The sequence below is a fragment of the Hypomesus nipponensis genome, chromosome 4 (assembly GCF_054491055.1).
Source record: "Hypomesus nipponensis isolate SF chromosome 4, ASM5449105v1, whole genome shotgun sequence".
Taxonomy (NCBI): Eukaryota; Metazoa; Chordata; class Actinopteri; order Osmeriformes; family Osmeridae; genus Hypomesus; species Hypomesus nipponensis.
Window position 1 is genome coordinate 14615001 of NC_140364.1, and position 17500 is coordinate 14632500.

The 17500-nt window shown below is 53.1% G+C and overlaps 1 protein-coding gene across 1 annotated transcript in view; it reads left to right on the plus strand.

Moving 5' to 3' along the window:
• The window catches only part of rbms3 (RNA binding motif, single stranded interacting protein), a 133947-nt gene that overhangs the window by 103050 nt on the left and 13397 nt on the right, over positions 1-17500 (plus strand). The window contains exons 7-10 of the mRNA XM_084696892.1: positions 4204-4310; positions 9751-9794; positions 11744-11840; positions 14140-14190. Coding sequence (XP_084553018.1) covers positions 4204-4310; positions 9751-9794; positions 11744-11840; positions 14140-14190 — 299 coding nt within the window. The remainder of the gene's footprint in view (positions 1-4203; positions 4311-9750; positions 9795-11743; positions 11841-14139; positions 14191-17500) is intronic.

The following is a 17500-nucleotide window of genomic DNA, read 5'->3' on the forward strand; positions in this document are numbered from 1 at the left end:
TCACTCTCTTTCCCTCCCACCTCTCCTCTCTTTCCCTCTCTCTGTCTCTCCTTCTCTCTCCTCTCTCTGTCTCCCTCTCTGTCTCTCGTTCTCCTCGGAGCTTCTCCTTCTACGAAGCTCTCAGGCTGGTTATAAGTGCTGATCTGTGTTCGTATGTGAAGCTCTTTGTGACACTGCTTGTGAGAAGGGCTGTAGAAAGATTTGTTGTGGTCCGTAAAAGCGAGGGAGTGTTTTGTGGAAGCAGTGTTGGGTCTTTCTGGAACACTATGGTGACTGACCTCAGCATGGGCCAACAGGACAGCACCTTCCAGCTCATTTGACGCCTGATTTGACAGTCTGATTCGACAGCCTGCTTTGACTCAAAGTTTTCTCGGCCCTTCCTCAGGAGAGAGGGAGAAAGAGGGAGAGCGGGGAGAGACGGAGAGAGAGAGAGAGAGAGAGAGAGAGAGAGAGAGAGAGAGAGAGAGAGAGAGAGCTTTAGTACCGGGGCCCCCTGGTTCAAAGGGTGTCCTGACTTGTTCCGTGAAGCCTGGTTTTCTTGTTCCCATGGCAACCTAAATAAAGAACGATTAAAGGTTCTCTTTGAGCACCTCGTTAGTGTTTGTTGATGACCTCCAACCAACACCACTCCACTATTTTCTCTCACCTCGTTTGAGGTCATTAACAAGCCCTACATTAGTATGGTTCTTATTCGTAGACTCTCACAGACTTGCTTAAAGCAGGCGTGTTTCTTTTTTTAGCGTGTGGGACCTGGTGTGTGCGTGTGTGTGTGTGTGTCCATAGTATTTTCACTAGCCTTAAGTGTGTGTGTCCACAGTGTTTTGTTTCTGTGAACTGCAGTGCCTGCTGGGAAAGAGAGGGGAGGGACTCTTGGTAAGTCTGTGTGTATGTGTTTAGGTGTGTGTGGGTGTGTGTGTAAGAGGTGACAGCAGGTGTGTGTGTGTGAGGTGACAGCAGGTCTGTGTGTGTGTGTGTGTGTGTGTGTGTGTGGCCTGAGACAGGGCTGTTGGTTTTGGGTCGTATTCTTAAACAAATTGTCCAGAGTGCTGTGGGAGCAGGAGCAGAGTGGAGGGATACAGACACAGCCTCCATCTCAGACTGACTAAATGAGCCAGACAGCTAATTAGCTCACAGTCAGAGAGTAGGTGGGGAGAGAGAGACAGAGAGAGAGAGAGAGAGAGAGAGACAGAGAGAGAGAGAGAGGTGGAGCTGGCAGTCTCCTACCCAGCTCTCTCCCCACCCTCCTGGGCCGCGGTGGAAGAGGAGACTCCCTCAGTCCCTCCTTCATCTCTGCCTCCTCTGCCTCTGAACGCTAGCACGCCCTGCACGCTAGCACGCCCTGCACGCTAGCACGCCCTGCACGCTGGAACACCCTGCACGCTGGCACGCCCTGCACGCTAGCACGCCCTGCACGCTAGCACGCCCTGCACGCTAGCACGCCCTGCACATTAGCACGCCCTGCACGCTGGCACGCCCTGCACGCTGGCACGCCCTGCACGCTGGCACGTCCTGCACGATGGCACGCCCTGCACGCTGGCACGCCCTGCACGCTGACACGCCCTGCACGCTGGCACGCCCTGCACGCTGGCAGTAGCTCTCAGGAAACACGCAGGGAGTGATCGTCGGGATGCGGGCCGGCGTTCAGTCTGAGGGTTGTTCAGGATACGGACGTTTCTGTGGGTCGTTCGGTGCTAACTTGACCCCTTGACCTGAGGCAGCTGTGACGTCTGATTAGTGTAGCCTCTCCCATGGTGCACCTCTTCTCCCCCCTCCACCTCCTTCTTCTACTCCTCCTCCTCTGTCTCCCTCTCTTTCATCTCCATCACCTCCTACTCATTCTTCCCTTCCCCCCCTCCTCTCCCTGTCCAGTGCCCTACCTGAGGTCTGTCAGGCCAGGGCAGGGTGCTGGGGGATGAGAGCGGGGTTGTATGGGCAGCGTCACCTGGAGCAGCGTTGTGCCGTGATCATGTGATTGTTAGTAATACGAGCGTGATGACAGGTCACCCTCCCCCCCTCGCCCCACCCCACCCCGCCCTCCAGCCACCCCTTTAGTCTGCCGGCACACAGCTGCAGGTGTGTGTGTGTGTGAGGCCTGTTATGTAGGTACTCGGCCTGTTTGCTGTTTGATCCCACGATCTGTCGGTTCTCTCTCTCTCTCTCTCTCTCTCTCTCTGTCTCCCTCCTTCCCTCTCTCCCGCTCCCCTCCTCTCTCCCCCTCTCTCTCAGCTGCTGGGCAGAGATAGTGATCTCACTGACACAGACAAGGAGACAGACCCTCTGTTAAACCCCCTGATCCCTGTCTAGAGCAGTCGCCCCTTTCTCACCACAACACAACTCTCTCTCCTCTCTCTCTCCTCTCTCTCTTTCTCTCTCTCTCTCTCTCTCTCTTCTCTGTCTCTCCATCTCTTCTCTCTCTCTCTACTCTCTACTCTCTCCTCTCCCCTCTCTCTCCTCTCTCTCTCCTCTCTCCTCTCTCTTTCATTGGGTCTGTTTTTCCTCAGAAGACTTCTATTTTGTTTTCTCTCTTTTGATCCATTCTTCCTCTTTCTTGTAATCCTCAAAGCTCACCTGGGAGGGGAGGAGAACAGGTGGGGGGGGGGGGAGGGAGAAGGTGGCCTTTTGTAAGTAGTTTTCATAGCTGAATATCACTCTGAAAAGTCTGTCGAACTTGTTACCCCTGGTGTTTTGATCCTAAGACCAGTTAGAGGAGGTTACCATTGGGACAGTGTTTAATAGAATACCAAATTAATGTTCCACAGCAAACCTCTTGCATTCCCTGCTGTAGAAGCATTGTCAAGTGTGTTGTTGAGTGTGTATTGTTGTGTTTATTGTGTGTGTGATGTTGTGTTCATTGTGTGTGTGATGTTGTGTTCATTGTGTGTGTGATGTTGTGTTCATTGTGTGTGTATTGTTGTGTTCATTGTGTGTGTGTGTGTGTTGTTGAGTGTGTGATGTTGTGTTCATTGTGTGTGTGATGTTGTGTTCATTGTGTGTGTGATGTTGTGTTCATTGTGTGTGTGATGTTGTGTTCATTGTGTGTGTGATGTTGTGTTCATTGTGTGTGTGTATTGTTGAGTGTGTGTTGTTGAGTGTGTGTTGGTTCATCTGTGCCTCCTCTGGAGTCACTACATGGATAGACTGCCCCCACTGGACACATGGGGGAAAACACACACACACTCACACACACACACACACAGCGACTCCTGGTGAGAAAGCTCTCCTGTTGCAGAGTGGAAACAACATGAAGATTAAAAGAGGATAGAGAAAAGGAGAGAGAGAGAGAGAGGGAGAGAGAGAGAGAGAGAAAGAGAGAGAGAGAGAGGGAGAGAGAGAGAGAGAGAGAGAGAGAGAGAGAGAGAGAGAGAGAGAGAGAGAGAGAGAGAGAGAGAGAGAGAGAGAGGGAGAGAGGGAGGGTTGGGTGGAGGCAGGAAGCTCTTTAAGAAAACAGGGGATTGGAGTGAACGAAAGAGAGAGAGAGGAGGGGGGGGGAACGCCTTTCAGGAAGGAGTTTGTCCTGACAAGGCAGCCCTGTATCCAGCCCTCCAAGCTATCTATGAGGACGTTCTCTCTGATTATTATTTCAACAATACCCTGGCAGGCTCTTTCAAGTGCTGCCAGCAGGGCTGGACCAGCAGGAGAGACCAGCAGGCTGTGTCTGGGAGCTCCTCACGGAACTCCACGGGAGGGAGGGAGGGAGGGACAGGGAGGGAGGGACAGGGAGGGAGGGAGGGAGGGAGGGAGGGAGGGAGGGAGGGAGGGAGGGAGGGAGGGAGGGAGGGAGGGAGGGAGGAAGGGAGGGAGGGACAGGGAGGGAGGGAGGGACGGAGGGAGGGAGGGAGGGAGGGAGGGAGGGAGGGAGGGAGGGAGGGAGGGAGGGAGGGAGGGAGGGAGGGAGGGAGGGAGGGAGGGAGGGAGGGAGGGAGGGAGGGAGGGAGGGAGGGAGGGAGGGAGGGAGGGAGGGGGAGAGGTAATACGCTTCTTACAAGTTCTGTTTCCACAGAGGTGTTTACATTTGTGGTCTTGATAATGGTTCCTTGTGTTTTCTTTCTTTCCCTCCCTCCTCTCCCCCCTCCCCTCCCTCCCTCCTCTCCCCCCTCCGTCCCCCCTCCCTCCCTCCTCTCCCCCCTCCCCTCCCTCCTCTCCCCCCTCCCTCCCTCCCTCCTCTCTGTCCCTCCCTCCCCCCCTCGCTCTCTCTCTCTCCAGCCCCTACAGAACCTCTGCTGTGTAAGTTTGCCGACGGCGGTCAGAAGAAACGTCAGAGCCAGAGCAAGTACCCCCAGACGGGCCGGCCGTGGCACCGGGAGGGAGAGGTGAGGCTTCTGGACGCCATGTTGGCTCTGCGGCTGCTCCCTGTGGACGCCATGAGGGCTCCGCAGCTACATCTAGCATCTCTCATTGCATTCATGTAGCAGAGGGTTCGATCCACAGCCACATGCGAATGGTTCAGGTAGAAAAGAAACAGGAGAAGGGATCAGAAGAGCGTGGTGTCAGAGTACAGGAACGGTCTGGATTTGCTATCGCAAAGGAACCTCATCTCATCTCGGCCAACAGTGTTCACCTGTGCTAAACAGACACACCATAGACAACGGGGTGTCACGCTTGTTCTCGCTCGTAGACACTAACACAATGGTTGTATTGAATCGTGTTCCAGAGAACGATTGTTGAGCGACACTCAACGAAATTGAAACCCCAGCATTTTAAAAAGGAGCATTTCTAAGGCTTTTTTCGTGCCGGGTTACAGTTATGGTAACCTTATCCCTTACCCTCTCCTTAACCTACAGGTAAATGTGGTGTTTGATTTTTATTTGCATCTTTTACTACTCTTTTTCTGTTTGTCATTCGGTGCAGCACATGACCCCAGGTTGTCGAACATGCCACTGCACTCAACATACACCTCACCCCTACCTCACCCCTACCTCACCCCTATCTCACCCCTATCTCACCCCTATCTCACCCCTATCTCACCCCTACCTCACCCCTATCTCACCCCTATCTCACCCCTACCTCACCCCTATCTCACCCCTATCTCACACCGTCTCCCACCAACAGAATTGAGAGCGTTCCACACCGAGCGACGCCCTGATACCATCTAAGGCTGCGTTTGAAGCCCGCTTGTGTTCAGCCCCTGGGTGAACCGTGTGTTCCTGAGCAGGGTATTTACCATCTGAGGTAATGGGGCAGGGTAATGGCAGGTCATCCAGCGTAGCCGCCCTGAGAACGCTGGTGGGAGTCAGAGTCAGACATCTGGCTCCAGCTGCAGCATGGCAGCATGGCACGCACGCTCAGCCGGGGCTACGCCACGACACCACGACACCTGTTGGAACACAGAACATCAGAGACACGGCTGCCAAGAGAGGAGGGGGAGGAGGGGGGGAGGAGAGGAAGAGGGGGAGGAGGGGAGGAGAGGAGGGGGGGGGAGGAGGAGGAGGGGGGGGGAGGAGTAGGGGGGAGAGGAGGGGGGGGGCGGAGGAGGAGGGGGAGGGAGAGGAGGAGGGGAGAGGGGAGGGAGGGGGGGGGGGAGGGAGGAGGGGGGGAGGAGGGAGAGAGGAGGGGGAGGAGGGGGGAGGAGGAGGGGAGGGAGGAGAGGAGGGGGGGAGGAGAGGAAGAGGGGGAGGAGGGGGAGGAGGAGGAGGAGGGGGGGGAGGAGGAGGGGAGGAGAGGAGGAGGGGGGAGGAGGGAGGAGGGGGGGAGGAGTAGGGGGGAGAGGAGGGGGGGGCGGAGGAGGAGGAGGGCAGAGGGGAGGAGGGCAGAGGGGAGGAGTGTTGTGAAGGGTGCAGGGTTGGTAGTCTGCAGTGAAAGGTGAGCACCATGACCTGAAGGACAGGAGGAGATGAGGAGGGGGGGAGGAGGAGGGGAGAGGGGAGGGAGGGGGGAGGGAGGGAGGGGGGAGGGAGTATTACGGTGCATAGTTTTGCCAGAGTGAACTGGAGAAGCTGACAGATATGCTGAAGTAGCATGGTGGAGAACATAACACACACACTGAAGAGGAACTCACTGCATGACCTTCAGGAAGCGTGTGGGTGTGTGTGTGAGCTGGGTGTGTGTGTGAGCTGGGTGTGTGTGTGAGCTGGGTGTGTGTGTGAGCTGGGTTTGTGACCCTCAGCAGTCCCAACACCTCCAGTATTTCCCACTGAGCTGTTTACCATTTGGCTCTAACACACTGACAAGGTTAGGCCTGACTTGGCGCGAGGTAAGCGTGGTTTGTGTGTGTGTGCGTGTGTGTGTGTGTGCGTGTGCGTGTGTGTGTGTGTTTACTGCAGCTTCTACAAGGATATTTACATAGAAAGAGGCAGATTAGTGCATGGGATCCCCTCCTGTCATCATATTCCCCTTTCCTTCTCTTTTATTCCCTCTCTCTCCCTCTTTCTTCCTGTCTCTCTCTCTGCCTCTCTCTCTCTCACCCTCTCTCTTCCTCTCTCTCCCTCTCTCTCCCTCTCTCACCCTCTCTCTTCCTCTCCCTCTCTTTTCCTCTCTCTCCCTCTCTCTTCCTCTCTCTCCCTCTCTCTCTCTCCCTCTCTCACCCTTTCTCTTCCTCTCTTTCACCCTCTCTCTTCCTCTCTCACCCTCTCTCCCTCTCTCTCTCCCTCTCTCACCCTCTCTCCCTCTCTCTTCCTCTCTCTCCCCCTCTCTTTCTGTCTCTCTTTCTCTCTCTCTCTTTCCCTCTCTCTCTCCCCCTCCTGTTTTTCTTCATCCCTCCTTCCTTGGATAAGGGCATGACTGAGAGGTTGCAGCAGGCTTAAGTGCTGAACCAGTAGGGAAGTGTGTGTGTGTGTGTGTCTGGTAAATACAGACCCTTGGCTCTGACCAGTGAAACACTGTTAGAACCTCTGATCCTTGATCTGCTGTTCTTCCTAGATGAACTGTGTTATACGTAGCTGTGGATTGGAGCCTCTGCTGACTGAATAACATGTAAATGTAGTCAGTCACCTAACCAGCCAGCCAGTCAGTCACCTAACCAGCCAGCCAGTCAGTCACCTAACCAGCCAGCCAGTCAGTCAGTCTACCAGCCAGCCAGTCAGTCACCTAACCAGCCAGCCAGTCAGTCTACCAGCCAGCCAGTCAGTCACCTAACCAGCCAGCCAGTCAGTCAGTCACCTAACCAGCCAGACAGTCTGTCACCTAACCAGCCAGCCAGCCAGTCAGTCACCTAACCAGCCAGCCAGCCAGTCACCTAACCAGCCAGCCAGTCAGTCACCTAACCAGCCAGACAGTCAGTCAGTCACCTAACCAGCCAGCCAGTCAGTCTGTCACCTAACCAACCAGCCAGTCAGTCTGTCACCTAACCAACCAGCCAGTCAGTCTGTCACCTAACCAGCCAGCCAGTCAGTCTGTCACCTAACCAGCCAGCCAGTCAGTCTGTCACCTAACCAGCCAGCCAGTCAGTCACCTAACCAGCCAGCCAGCCAGTCAGTCACCTAACCAGCCAGCCAGTCAGTCACCTCCCCAGCCAGTCAGTCACCTAACCAGTCCGGCAGGCAGGCAGGCAGGCAGAGCTAGGCGGCCCAGCGGGGGGTCACTGGTGATGGGAAGCCTGGAGGTTCGTTTGTCACACCTCCCTCAGCTTTGAGCTCTCACGACACGTGGTTTCTAGGCGGACCACAGTCCAGAGAGGAACCGCTACATCACAGTGTGATTGGTCCACACTGAGTAAGGGTCACAATGCCCAGGGCTGAGCGGAGGATGCTGGGACATTTCAGGTCTCCGGGTTGGAAGAAAGTGTTTTTTGTTCTCTGTTTGTCTGACAGAGAACACATTTCTTACTCGCAGTTACACATGTCAACATCCTCAAAGTCACTCAAGATCAAGATCCCTGTGCTCTCTCGTTCTATGTCTCTCTGTCTCTGTCTCTGTCTCTTTCACACACACACACACACACACAAGAGTGCTCCCTTTCAAAGTCAAACTAGCTCAAGGGGGAAGAGCAGAGATGAGAAAACTAAATGGCTGGAATGGAGGAGGGCAGGTGTGTGTGTGTGTGTGTGTGTGTGTTTCCATCACACAGCAGACATGATGCAATTGGTTCAGCTTTCCTGTGCCAGTACAGTATACAGTAGAGTACAGCAGTTCAGTAGAATACAGTAGAGTACAGTAGAGTACAGTAGAGTACAGTAAAGTACAGTAGAGTACAGCAGTTCAGTAGAGTACAGTAGAATACAGTAGAATACAGCAGAGTACAGCAGAGTACAGTAAAATACAGTAAAATACAGTAAAGTACAGTAGAATACAGCAGAGTACAGCAGAGTACAGTGGAGTACAGTGCAGTAGTCCTCACAGCCAAGCCTGTCCTCACCTGACCCCTTCAACTGATCTGTACACTCTCATACACACTCTCATACACACTCTCATACACACTCACACACATACTCTCATACACACTCACACACACACACACAGAGCTGTCTCACACACACACACTCACTGGCTCACACTCATGCTGTCTCAGACACACACAGACTCAAACACACACAGACTCAAACACACACAGACTCAAACACACACAGACTCAAACACAGCCACTCACTTAAAGAAGACTCAGTCAAACACACTCTCTAGAGCGTAACATAAACTGCACAGTGTACAGTACTCTCTCTCACACACACACTCAACATCTCTCTCTCACATTCTTCTGTTATACAGCTAAGCCAGCAATCTCTCTCTCTCTGTCTCCTACTCTCACATCATCTTGTTCTCTCTCTTTCCCTTTCTCACTCTCTCTCGCTCTCTCCCTCGCTCTCTCTAACGCCCACTCTATATACACACTACTCTCTCTCTTCTCCTCTCTCTCCTGTTTTTTCTCTCCTGTTTCTCTCTCTCCTCTCTCCCCTTCTCCTCTCCTCTCTCCCCCTCCCTCTCCTCTCTATCCCTCTCCTCTCTCTCCTCTCTCCCCCTCTCTCTCTCCCCTCTCTCTCTCCTCTTTTTTCGACCGGATGAGCCAAGTCCATACATAATCAGTCATGTCCAGTCGGTGGGCTGCAGGGGGATTGTGGGTAGGAATTTATCAACACACAGAAGCAAGGGCGCCACTTAGAGACTATCAGTCCCTGCAGAGCTGTTAGTACACACATACACACACTTGTACACCACACACACATGCTTGTACACACACACACATACACAGCTCCTGTCAGATTGAGGGGCAGCTGTATCCGGTAAATAGTTCTTCTCCAACTCTGTTTTTACTCAAAAAACAGAGATCCAACCTTCTCTGAGTCCCCTCCTCCCCTCTCCCCCGTCCCCTCCCTCCCGCCCACCACCCTCCCCTCCACCCTCACCTCTCTCCCTGAGGGCCTGCACTCCCTCACTCAGCTTTGGGAGGAAAGAGGGAGGGGGTCAAGGAGTAGGGTGGGGAGAGAAGGAGAGAGGAGGAGGGGGGGCGGGGGGACTGGAGAGAAAGGGAGTGCGTGTTGATGGAATGTGCTGTCCTCAGCAGCTCCTGGTAGAAGGAATGGGCTTAGTGGGCCTGTGGGAGAAATCCTTCAGGAATGCACATGACTGATCACAGCACACTGGCTGCTCTGTGGAGCCGTCAGGGGCCTCACACACACACACACACACACACTTACATACACGCACACATGCGTGCAAATTCACACACACGTTCACCTTTCTCGTGTGAGGGGGTAAAGAGGGTGTTTCCTGGGCTGGGGTCTGTCATGACTGTGTCTGTCGCCCAGCGCTCCCTGACGATAACAGGTGACAGCGAGTGTGTCTCCTTCACCTGTGACTGATGTGTCCTCTCTTGCCTTGCAGCCTGGGATGGCGTTGACATACGACCCAGCTGCCATGCAGAACGGGTAAGAGTCTGATCTATCTATATATCTGTCTGTGTGTCTGTCTGTTTCTCAATTTAAATGTCCGTTGGTTTGTGTGTGTGTGTGTGTGTGTGTGTGTGTTGGCTAGATACTGCTATGGATGAATGAGAGTGTTCCAGAGAGGGGTGTATTTTCATCCTCTCTGGAACACAGAGACAGGAAGTCATCATCCTCTCTGGAACACAGAGACAGGAAGTCATCATCCTCTCTGGAACACAGAGACAGGAAGGGGCGGAGAGCCCACGGTTCCGTCCTTGGCCGCTGGCGGGAAATCCTCTCTCTCGCCTCGCTTCCTGAAACACTTAACTCAATCCTTCCATCATCCCCATCTGCTTGTCTGAGCCACACAGATCCACAACTGGATTCAGTTTTCAGTTTTTTCCTTTTTTCCCATTTAGCAAACCTTTTATCCAAAGTGAAATAGAAGATGGGGGGGATTTGAACCTGCGCCCTCTTGATCTAGAGTTAAGTGCTGTAACCGCGGAGCTCTGGGTCAATAGTTACAGTATATCCCTGTGATGGAGAAGGGAAAGGGGAACAGCTTCAGGGAATTTAACTATAGTTAAGGAGGTCACAGGTTCAAATTTCCCCCTGTACATCGCTTTGGGTAAAAAGTGTTTGCAGGATGAACAAATCATTCTTCTGAGAGGTGTGCTCGTGAGGTGGACTGTGGAGAGAGGGATGTGTTTCCTGAAGACATACATGTTGGTGTACGTCTGAGTGGAGAGAACACTCACAGGAAACAAGGTCATCACGCACAGGAAACAGGAAACAAGGTCCTCACACACAGGAAACAAGGTCATCACATACAGGAAACAAGGTCATCACACACAGGAAACAAGGTCATCACACACGGGAAACAGGAAACAAGGTCATCACACACAGGAAACAGGAAACAAGGTCATCACACACAGGAAACAGGAAACAAGGTCATCACAAACAGGAAGCAAGGTCATCACACACAGGAAACAGGAAACAAGGTCATCACAAACAGGAAACAAGGTCATCACACACGGGAAACAGGAAGCAACATCATCACAAACAGGAAACAAGGTCACCACACAGTAAACAGGAAGCAACATCATCACACACAGGAAACAGGAAATAATAGTCACCACATCTAGGAAATAAGAAACAATGTCTGTCACTACACAGGGAACAGGAAACAGGTTCCAGAGCTGGTGAAGGGGAGGGGCTTGGTGTTACCCAGCTTGGTGAAGGGGAGGGGCTTGCTGTTACCCAGCTTGGTGAAGGGGAGGGGCTTGGTGTTACCCAGCTTGGTGAAGGGGAGGGGCTTGCTGTTACCTAGCATGATGAAGTAGCCTGCTGGCTCAAACCAACACTTTGAAATAGCCTTCTTTAAATGCATCGAGTTCCCCCCTCCCCACACACACACACACACACATCCATAAGACGATGGATGGGACACGATCTCTAAGCCGGCCAACGTGGTGTAGCCTTAATACTGCCGTTCGGGGATAGTGTGTGCGTGTGTGTTTGTCTGTGTGTTTGAATAGGAGAGAACGAAGTAGGAGACAAGCTTTTTTTTTTTACACGATGACAAAGCTCAATTTGATCCGATAAAACCTGACTTTTCAATCGAGAAGCTGTAAGATGCTCCATGAAACATTTATGCGCCTGTTGAAACCCAATATATATCCAGCCTGAGAGAGGGGGAGACTGGAGCAAGCGGCAGCATGGAGGATGAGAAGCAGAGATTCCCTGAGGAAACAGTCTGTATGGACATAAAGGACTGCTAGACCTCTTCATACACCCTCTGTGTGTGTGTGTGTGTGTGTGTATGTGGGGGGGGGGGGGTGGGGGACATGAGAGATATGTAGGTATTTAAGTCCTGTCTTGATGAAAGGTTGTCTGACCAGTTTTTTATTCTCCTCCTCTCTTCTTTCTCCTCTCCTCCCCCTCTCCTCCAGGTTCTACTCCTCGCCTTACAGTATTGCCACCAACCGTATGATCGCACAGACCTCCATCACTCCCTTCATCGCTGCTTCCCCCGTCTCCACATATCAGGTGAGGGGGAGGGGTGGAGGCGGACGTGGAGGGTGGGGGCTGAAGAGAGGTGGAGGAATGTAGATGGTAGATGGGGGAAGGAGAGAGGGGGTGAGAGAGAAGTGGAGGAATGTAGATGGTAGATGGGGGAAGGAGAGAGGGGGTGAGAGAGGGAACAGAGAGAGATAGGGCGGGTTGAGTGGGAGGTAGGGGTGTGAGAGGGGTGAGAGAATGGGGGGGGCACTGCGAGAGGGAGAGGGTGAGGGAGTGGGGGGCGGCAACACAAGCAAGGGGTTCTCTTATCGCTGCACTGCTCAGCAACTGTGCTGCTGGATGGCATCTGTTCCGTGGGCGGGAAACACAACAGACAAGCTAGGCTGGGCAGACAGGCCAACAGGAAGGGAGGGGGGAAGTGACACGCACACCAGGAGTGGGAGTGTGGAAAAACAAACATGTCCTCCCTGACTGACCCTGCTGTGCTTTTTCAGCGGTTTACGTGATGGAGGAGAGTGATCTTCCCTCTCTCTCCTCTCCTCTCTCTCCTCTCCTCTCTCTCCTCTCCTCTCTCTCCTCTTTCTCTCCTCTCTCCTCTCTCTACCTGCTTCTGTTCTTCCTCTCCCCTGGAGCCCCCCCCCCCCTCTCTGTGATCTCAAGCCCACTAGGAATTGGAGCAGAACATCAACGTGTAAATGAGTTGTGTGGAACGTCACAGTGTTCCTCTCTTCCCAGTCCCCTGTACCTCCCCCCCCACACCCCCCTCACACACACACACACACAAACAAACACACACACACACACAGACAGAGGCATTGCAGGCCCACACTTTTAGAGGAGAGCTCAGCATTTACCATCGGATGTGACTGGAATGCAGATAGATAAACGGAGGGGGGAGAGGGGGGGGGGGGAGGGAGTGAGAGAGAGAGGGGGGAGGGAGGGTGGGAGAGAGAGAGGGGGGAGGGAGGGAGGGAGGGGGGGGGGAGTGAGAGAGGGGGGAGGGAGGGAGTGAGTGAGTGAATGAGAGTAGGGAGAGAGAGAGGGAGCAGACAGAAAGAGAGAGAGGAGCCTGGTGAAGGTGCCCGCCATTCAGAAGCGACTGATTAAAACTCAAGTCCGGTATTGTGGAGGAGGAGGGAGAGGTGTGGGCAGGAATGATGGAGGTAAGGAGAAGGGAGGGGGGGGGGGGGGGGGGGAGAGACACAGAGAAAGACAGGGAGACACAGAGAGAGAGAGGGTGACACACAGAGAGAGAGAAAGAGAGAGAGAGAAAGGGAGAGAGGGAGACAGAGAGAAAGAGAGAGAGAGAGAAGTGGTTTGGGGAGTGTCTCTAATCCGCTCTGCAAAGGCTTCCCAAATTGATTTATCAAAAACAATGGCCCGGCTTTTGAGGAATATTAATCCTCACAGTTTCAATATGGGCCTGCCTCTGCTCCTGTAATATCCCCCTGCAGGCAGCACTGGCCCCAAGGTGAGCCCTTCATCTCCTCAGGAAGAAAGAGACAAGGGGGGGGGGGGGGGGGGAGAAAACTCTCCCACAACCAGCCATTCTAGGAAAGTCCGGCGTTCTAGAACTTTCCCACGACCAGCCATTCTGGAACAGTCCGGCAGGCTCCAGAGATCCTCTGAGCCCAGAGGATCTGTTTGTCTTTTCTCAGACTCGATGACGACGCGCTGTGTTTGTCTTCCATAAGCTGGGTCTCTCTCTGGATCAACTCAGTGCCTAGGGTTCTGTTGCCTCATATCTCTGTCTCTGCCCTTGTCTCTCTCTTTCTGTTTCTCTGTCTCTCTGTCTCTCTCTCTGTCTCTCTCTCTCTGTCTCTCAGTACCTGAGATTTTGTTTTGAATCTACCTTTCAAAAACCAGTAAATACCAAGGTTGTTGATAAACTGTCAGCTGATTGTGATTGAATGATGTTTTGGTGGAATTAGAAGAAAGGCATGAGTCCAAGTCAACACCGAGGAGACATGTCCTCTCTCTCTCTGTCTCTGTCTCTCTCTCACTCTCTGTCTCTCTCTGTCTCTCTCTCTCTCTCTGTCTCTCTCTCACTCTCTGTCTCTCTCACTCTCTGTCTCTCTCTCTCACTCTCTGTCTCTCTCTCTCACTCTCTGTCTCTCTATCTCTCTCTCTCTCTCTCTCTCTCTCTCTCTCTCTCTCTCTCTCTCTCTCTCTCTCTCTCTCTCTCTGTGTGTCTCTCCATTTTCATTTAACATGCTTTATTGGCATGAATGTGCAAGTTAAACAAACTCTCTCCCTCCGTCTCTTTCTCTCCCTCTTTTTCCATCTCCCTCTCTCCCTCCTTCCTTCTCTCTCTCTATCCCTCCAGGTTCAGAGTACATCATGGATGCCTCATCAACAATACGTTATGCAACCCACAGTGAGTGTATCTATATCTCTATATCTATCTTTCTCTATCTCTTGTTTTATCTCTCTATCCTGCTCTCTGTATCTCTCTCTCCAGTTGCTCTCTCTCTCTCTCTCTTTGTATCTCTCTCTCTAGTTGCTCTCTCTCTCTCTCTTTGTATCTCTCTCTCTAATTTCTGTTTCTCTCTGTATCTCTCTCTAGTCTGTGTCTCTCTCTGTCTGTCTCTCTAGTTGCTTGGTCTCTCTCTGTCTGTCTCTCTAGTTGCTTGGTCTCTCTCTGTCTGTCTCTCTAGTTGCTTGGTCTCTCTCTGTTGTCCCTGTGTGTATAATGTGAGCAGAGGAGCTGAAAGGTTTCAGTAGTGAATGTTTATGAACCTTTCAAAACCCTTTTCTCTGTACAGAAGGCTGGTTTACCACTTGGAAATAACACTATTCGATATATTTCGAGTAATAGTGAGTTAGGCGAGTAGTGGAAATGTAGACTGTTGGTCTGCAAAATCACTTTCAACTTTCCCTGTGTGCTTCATCAACTCTCAGACCAACTCCTGCTCTCAACCGCCCACACACACACACAATATATATTTTCCTCAACTGCTCACAGCTAAACGATTACGAAACTGCTGCTCTGTAAAGCGAAGAACACACACACACTAGCCACAGCATGTTTCTAAGGATCCGTCCGCACAAGGCTTGGTGAGTTAGGGCCTCACACCGATAGGCTAGCAGTCAGGGACCAGCTGTCTACTGATTGGTCTTCCTCACTGAGCTGTCCGTCCAGTAGAGACAGTGTGGTGAGAACCTTCTTCTGCTTTTCCCTGCGTGGGAGGCCGGCTTCCCAGACAGCACCACGGACAGCTACCTCCCACAGCCTCAGACACTGTACAATACACTGTACTACTGGGACGCTGTCACCAACTGTGCAGGACGCACGCGCACAAACAAGGACATACACACTGTCGTACACTCACACACCCTCATACACACAAACACAGACACGCGCTCTCTCTCATACACATAGCCTCACACACACACACACACTCTCTCTCACACACACACCCTGTTGTGACTATAACCACCCAGGCCCCCACGCCTGCTCCCCCTGCTGGGAGATAGGCAACATGTAATCTGGCCCCAGCAGGACACCTGCGACACACACACGCACACACACGCTGAGCAGCACCCCTGGTGATGCAGATGGTGTCGGTAGGATCAAACGCTGCTGCTGGATTCTGCTGTAGCTTGTTGTGTGTGTGAGAGGAGAGGGGGGAGAGAGATTGTGTGTGTGTGAGAGGAGAGGGGGAGAGAGAGTGTGTGTGAGAGGAGAGAGTGTGTGTGTCGTCAGAGGGTTTGGGTAACCAGACCATACGTCAGCTGTGTTGTGAGTTCTGCTCTAAATCAGGAAACGGTGTTTGTGATTATATGAGTGTTCATGTCAAAGACATCATCACGTGTCCACCCATGTGTTGTTGGTGAGGGATGTTTACTCAGGATGTAAACTGTGTGTGTGTGTGTGTGTGTGTGTGTGTGGTCTTTGTGAGCTTGCTGTATAGATTCTTAAAGTGTTGTTAGGAACACAAGCCCTGTCAGGACCCCACACAGCCAGTCCTGGGGCCTGGTTCTAACCCCAGCCTCTCTGTCTGTCTCCCTCACTGTCTCTCTCTCTCTTTCCCTCTCTTCCTGTGTCTCTCTCTGTCTCCCTCTCTCCCTGTCTTTCTCTGTGTGTGTGTGTCCCTCGCTCCCTGTCTCCCTCTCTCCCTGTCTCTCTGTCTCCCTCTCTCCCTGTCTCTCTGTCTCCCTCTCTCCCTCTCTCCCTGTCTCCCTCTCTCCCTGTCTCTCTGTCTCCCTCTCTCCCTCTCTCCCTGTCTCTCTGTCTCCCTCTCTCCCTCTCTCCCTCTCTCCCTGTCTCTCTGTCTCCCTCTCTCCCTGTCTCCCTCTCTCCCTGTCTCCCTCTCTCCCTGTCTCTCTGTCTCCCTCTCTCCTTGTCTCTCTGTCTCCCTCTCTCCCTGTCTCTCTGTCTCCCTCTCTCCCTGTCTCTCTGTCTCCCTCTCTCCCTGTCTCTCTGTCTCCCTCTCTCCCTGTCTCTCTGTCTCCCTCTCTCCCTGTCTCTCTGTCTCCCTCTCTCCCTGTCTCTCTGTCTCCCTCTCTCCCTGTCTCTCTGTCTCCCTGTCTCCCTCTCTCCCTGTCTCTCTGTCTCCCTCTCTCCCTGTCTCTCTCTCCCTGTCTCCCTGTCCCTCTGTCTCCCTCTCTCCCTGTCTCTCTGTCTCCCTCTCTCCCTGTCTCCCTCTCTCCCTGTCTCTCTGTCTCCCTCTCTCCCTGTCTCTCTCTCCCTGTCTCCCTGTCTCTCTGTCTCCCTCTCTCCCTGTCTCTCTGTCTCCCTCTCTCCCTGTCTCCCTCTCTCCCTGTCTCTCTCCCCCTGTCTCGTTTCTCTATGGACAATATCCACATGCTGTCTTCTTGATCTCCAGCATACTGAATTTACATATTTTACTATATATATGAGCACACAAACACACACTGAAAAACAGTCATTGACTGTAGCCAAGCATGCGACAGGCTTGTGTTCGGGGGCGGGTCTGTATTAACGCCAATTGATTGTGCTGCTATTTGGAGTGGAGCTGGCATGCATGTCTTGTTAAACCAATGGAGCAACACACACACACGCACACACACACACACAGTGAGGCAGTGGCGGAGGCATGTCTTGTTAAACCAATGGGGCGTTGAGGACTCGGACGCCTGGTGGCCTGTCAATATGGACGCACTGGAGCAGACAAAGAAGCCGGCCAATCAGCCAGCCAGCCGCCCAGTTAGCTAATCAGTCAGCCAGCCAGTTAGCCAAGCAGGAGGTGGAAGAGGAGAGGAGGGTGGAGGAGAGGAGGGTGGAGGAGGAGTGGAGGGTTCAGGAGAGGAGGGTGGGGGAGAAGAAGGGTGGAGGAGAAGGAGGATGGAGGAGAGGAGGGTGGGGGAGAAGAGAGGAGGGTGGAGGAGGAGGAGAGGGTGGAGGAGGAGAGGAGGGTGGAGGAGAAGAGAGGAGGGTGGGGGAGAAGAGAGGAGGGTGGAGGAGAGGAGGATGGAGGAGAGGAGGGCGGGGTGTGTTCCCGAGCAGGCCCTGCTGAGTGGGCCAGGAGGCTGCTGGAGGTCCTGTCTCTCTGTCTAGATTGAGTTTGACAGCTTGTCTGCTCGCCCGGCCTGACCGCTCTCTCTCTCGCCCGCCGCCTCACTACGCCGCCCAGCGACCTGCAAACACAACAGTCTGGGGAGTGTTTGTTTCCACGGTGACAGCCGCCTCACCTGGGCTGTTAACGAGGCTTCGCTCTCCTGTT